Raw genomic sequence first — 5,130 nt, forward strand, 5'->3', positions numbered from 1 at the left:
TATATATATATATATATGTCGTACCCTTTCCATTCGTTCGGCCTATTTTTTCGATTTGCATATGTCAGCGTCTTATTCAACACCACAGGCCCAATAAATCATACACACACTGGCAGGATGTGCTAGATTGACTATAAAGATATAAATATATAAATATATATAAAGATCTCATTCACGCGCGCCCTCTGCCGAGTACCGAGGCACGGAGACGCCGGTAGAGATATGTATTCAGAGATTTCTCACTGTGCACCTACTAAGTAATAATAATGATGATGATAATGATAATAAACATAATAATAATAACTAATTAATGAATTAATTAACATAATTAATAGCTAACGTTATTATATTCGCACAATAAAAAATAAAATAATCTTTCATTTACACAAGGCTGCGCGTTGTCATATAATTTCTTCACCTGAACAACATATTGCAGGCAACCTTCGCCAGAACAAGCTCCGGCGTTCTGTCCATCCAGAGCGACAGATCGCGCATCCTGATGATCAACAGACGCACGAGCACTCACATGATCGCTCCGACGTCATCGCGCACGCTAGGTGGCGCTGCCGTAAACAGCAAGCCGCTGATCTCGCTCTTAGACGGTCTCATGCAACCGCCAACGTGCGAGTTACAGTGGAAGCCAATCGCAGGAGACAGGGAGCTGTCGTCGGTGGAGACACCTGGCGGCACTGCGGGGAGACACGTTCTTCCGCCGGTAGTTGCGATGAACGCTACTGAGGTCTGCGCGACCGCGGCATCCACGTCGTCAGGGGGCGCGAGAGTCAGGGTAGGCGGTGACGTGGCAGCGGCAGGGGTTGTCGCAGAGTTACAGCCGCCGTACACTCAACTAGATAACACAGCGTGTCATCTACAGCACCAGCAACAACAGCAGCAGCACCACCAGCAGCAGCAACAGCAACACCAGCAACAGCAGCAGCAGCAGCAGCAGCAGCACCACCAGCAGCAGCACCACCAGCACCACCAGCAGCAGCAACAGCAGCAACAGCAGCAGCCCCAGCAACAGCAGCAACAACAACAGCAGCAGCAGCAGAAGCAGCAGCAGCAGTTTCACCAGTACTCATTTGCTGGCGTGTACCAACACCAACACCACGACCAGCCTACCACGCTCACTGAGCCGCCCCCCATCCCGCCACACACAGCCTCGATCTCACATGACGTCACGTCCGCGCTGCATCCCGCCCAGCAGACGCCTCTGTCGCTCAGCCAAGCTGCGGGTGCGCCACCGTCGGTCGGCTGTCCGACAAACGCGCTGCTGCTAGCGAATCAGCCGATGACACCGATGACACAGTCGACGGAAAATGACAATCCCACCCTGCGTCGTCTGCTCACCGCCGAACCGCCGCTTAGCAACAGCGTCCGCTTCCTGCAGCAGGTTCCTAGCAACGCCGTCTGCATCCTGCAGCAGGCGCCTAGCAACGACCACGCCCCTAGCAACAGCGTCCGCATCCTGCAGCCGGCTTCATCGACGGACGCGTCGCTCTACACGCTCGCGCCGTACACCCTCCACCGCTCCGCTACTGCTGACGTCAACAAACCGAAGGAGCGGCAGTTTCAGTGCTCGGCGTGCCCGAAGCGCTTCTCGCAGCGATCGACGCTCGTCACGCACTCGCGCGTCCACTCCGGCGAGCGGCCGTACACGTGCACGCACTGCGCGCGCCGCTTCACGGACGTGTCGACGCTGAAGAAGCACGTGCGCGTGCACACGGGCGAGAAGCCGTACGTCTGCTGGAAGTGCGGCCGCGGCTTCACGCAGTCCGGCAACATGATCCGCCACAGCCGCACGCACGAGATGACGCGGCGGGCGCGCGACTCGCACGCCGTCTATGATCTGCTCTATCCCGCCTCCTCGTCTTCATCTTCCTCCTCCTACCCCTGCTCATCCTCCTCCACCTCCTACCCCTCCTCGTCCTCCTCCTTCGTGCCCGCCACGCTGTTCCGCCAGGTGGCGCCAGCCCCGCAGCGACGAGAAGAGAGGGTGCGCGTGGTGACGGAGGAGCAGGTGAGCGGCAGCATCTTTTACGCGGAGAGACTAGGGAAGGGATGAAGACGGGGGTTATAGGCCGAGCGCAGCACGTAGCGAATCATGTATATGTATGTATCATGTAGGGCCTATATATCATGTATATACATTATATATATATGTCTGTGTATGTATATACACCGATATGGCCATCCGTTTTGAATACATAACAGAGACCCAGAAACGTCAACAAAGAATATATATATATATATATATATATATATACATATTACATATACATGTATATGTGTGTATCAAGAGTAGATAATAGAGACTCGGAGTATCTCTATTATCTGCTCTTAGTGTGCTCTTGAGCGTTCTACATACATAATAACAGAGACCCGCAAACGGGAACAAAGAATACGCGTGTCGAAAGTATATGGTAACATCAGCGTTAGAAGCTATACGCCCATATGAACGAAATGTATAAGTTAATATTCGTGAGAGAAGGTATATTTTTATATTAGTGAGAAATGTTCGCTAATATTAGTGAAGGGAGGTCTATGTTAATATTAGCGAGAGGTGTACGCTAATACTAGTGAGATGGTGAGAGATTTATGTTAATGCCAGCGATAAATACGTTGCAAGAAGTACCACCCCGTGCCAATACTAGCCTATAGCTCTCTGTCTGTTTATTTATACACACACGTGGTGGGCCTTTAGTGCAGTTACTAACAAGGAAGGAATGATTTAATTTACCCATGAATGAACGACTTACAAACGAAAGAATCGCTGGAAGACGTTAACAGCTGCAGGTCAGATATTTAGCAGCGGGGTATATATATGTTTTGTACGATGTTATATTTATAAACGTTTCCTTCGCGATTGATATTTTGGCACGGCCGTAGTATTCGTGAGTAGAGAGTTGAAGCCAACGTCAACTCTATCACCAGGAGTGTGGGGTTTTATCCACTCCTGATATCACTCAGGTTCCATTAATTGGGAGTGTAAGCATCACTCCACCATCGTACGCGATCATACATCGTGATGAGCTTCTTTTATTGTTATATATATATATCAATAGTACATAATAAGAGATTATATTGTTATGTACTCTACTATAGAGTACATACTATTATGTACCCTTGATATATATATATATATAGGTTATTACCAGCAGAGCGAAGTTTACTCCTGCTATTTTTTATGCTCGTTATTTTGATGTATGTAATACGTAATCGTATTATATATAAGGTTCAGATTGACCTTGGCGTGACGTGACATGACATTGGCGTAGTCTCAAGGTTGTATGCGGTCAGGGCCGATGCAAGCATGCGTGGGCGACGAACGACGCGTGCTAAACGTTTTAATTTATTTTCAGCTGCAGAATGCAGCTAACCATGCATTAGTGACTGACGCCAGGCAATTAATTTTGCATTTGTTTATACAATAAAACGCCATCTGACCGTGAGCACATATTGAGTTAACACTGCGTACGCGTATTTAGTCAGCAATCAATCACAGTGTTTTTCCACTTCTACGGCGGCGCTCAATTCCCTAGACAGACAGTCATGTAACCAACCAGAAATCAATGATGGCGAGATTCGAATGGTGATCAATAACGCTACAAATACGTCACAACGCGAATTCTGTATACATATTTGACACAGCTTCACTTTATTACGTGACAGAAAAAATGACACGAAACGCACTGTCAACAACACTGTATACAAGACGATCCACAAGAATATGTATTTATACTAAAAACTAACACTGTCATGCCTTCCAACACAATAAATAGCAACACGTTCCACCTTGGGGAAAAACAAGCATGATAACTGCCGTTTACAGACACAGCCAGGATCGAACTGTCGTTTGAAATTCACAAAGTGATATAGCACCCAGAGCAGAATACATATACAAATGTATATACATGTATATATACGATGATAGAAACTTCAGGGAATTTTCAGTTTTATACAGGTGACGTAGCGTTTGGTAAAAATAGAAAGGCCAACTTTTCTGTAATGACATAGCTGATGAGTATGCACTGAACCCGATCTGACAGCCCTCACTTTACAAGGGCTGCTGCTGGAAATTCAGCTACAATCCGATGTGCAAAATGCTCGATAAATACTCTTAAAAAAGATGACTATAAACTTCTTACACAAAACTAATTAAAATGACAGGGGGAAAAACAAAACGAGTACACGCAATGAGGCGAGCAACACAATACTGTAAATCCACGCAAACAGCAAATGTCGAATGCTGCTGTTCTGACTCTGACGAGAAACTCGGCACACGAATTGAGAAATATTTTGTACAAGGCCTAGACGCGTCCTGCAAGTGAAATCACACCCTCATCACCTGCCATAACATGACATAGGCATCCCCAGCGACGAATCCGGGGACGACGTTGCTACGACGATGAAATCTTGGAACGAAGTTGCCACGGCGACGAAATCCAAGGACGACGTTGCTACGGCGATGAAATCCGGGGACGACGTTGCCACGGTGACAGATGCCGCCTCTCACAGCAGGTGCGTCATGTTGAGCGTGTCGTGGTGCAGGACGTCGCGCAGCGCCCAGAGCGCGTTGACGACGTTGCCGTGGTTACCGGCTCCGTTGCTGAGCCAGTGTACGGGCAGCTTGCCGGCGTTGTTGAGGGCGGTGTTGTCCGGCGTCGCGCGCATCTGCTCCCGCCAGTTACTCACCTGCGTCTTCTCCGTCTGCAGCGACTCGATGTACCTGGTGACAGGGCGAGGAAACACAGGTAACATAGGTAATACAGGTAACATATGTGACAGAGGTAACACGGGTGACACAGGTAATACAGGTAACAAGGTGACACAGATATCACAGGTGACACGAGTAATACAGATAACATATGTGACAGACGGGTAAACGCACGGGGTGACACGGATAATACAAGGTAGAGCGATACTGTGACAGAGGTAACCACAGGGTGACACGACGGTAAGTCACGGTAACATACGGTAAATTACAGGTAACAGTAGTGAGCAGGAGGTAACCACGTGGTGACACAGTAATATCAGGTAACATAATGTGACAGAGGTAACCAGGGTGACACATCCGACACCCGCCGGTAATACAGGTGAACGATAGTAATACACGGTAACTATAGTGTG

General features: G+C 48.3%; 1 protein-coding gene across 1 annotated transcript in view; it reads left to right on the plus strand.

The window, feature by feature from the left end:
- Positions 1-2,355, plus strand: part of LOC106810897 (transcription factor Sp4-like) — a 3,864-nt gene extending 1,509 nt beyond the window's left edge. The window contains exons 4-5 of the mRNA XM_014814368.1: positions 437-1,898; positions 2,345-2,355. Coding sequence (XP_014669854.1) covers positions 437-1,898; positions 2,345-2,355 — 1,473 coding nt within the window. The remainder of the gene's footprint in view (positions 1-436; positions 1,899-2,344) is intronic.
- The last annotated feature ends 2,775 nt before the right edge of the window (positions 2,356-5,130 follow it).

Source organism: Priapulus caudatus, unplaced genomic scaffold, assembly GCF_000485595.1.
Source record: "Priapulus caudatus unplaced genomic scaffold, Priapulus_caudatus-5.0.1 Scaffold485, whole genome shotgun sequence".
Taxonomy (NCBI): Eukaryota; Metazoa; Priapulida; class Priapulimorpha; order Priapulimorphida; family Priapulidae; genus Priapulus; species Priapulus caudatus.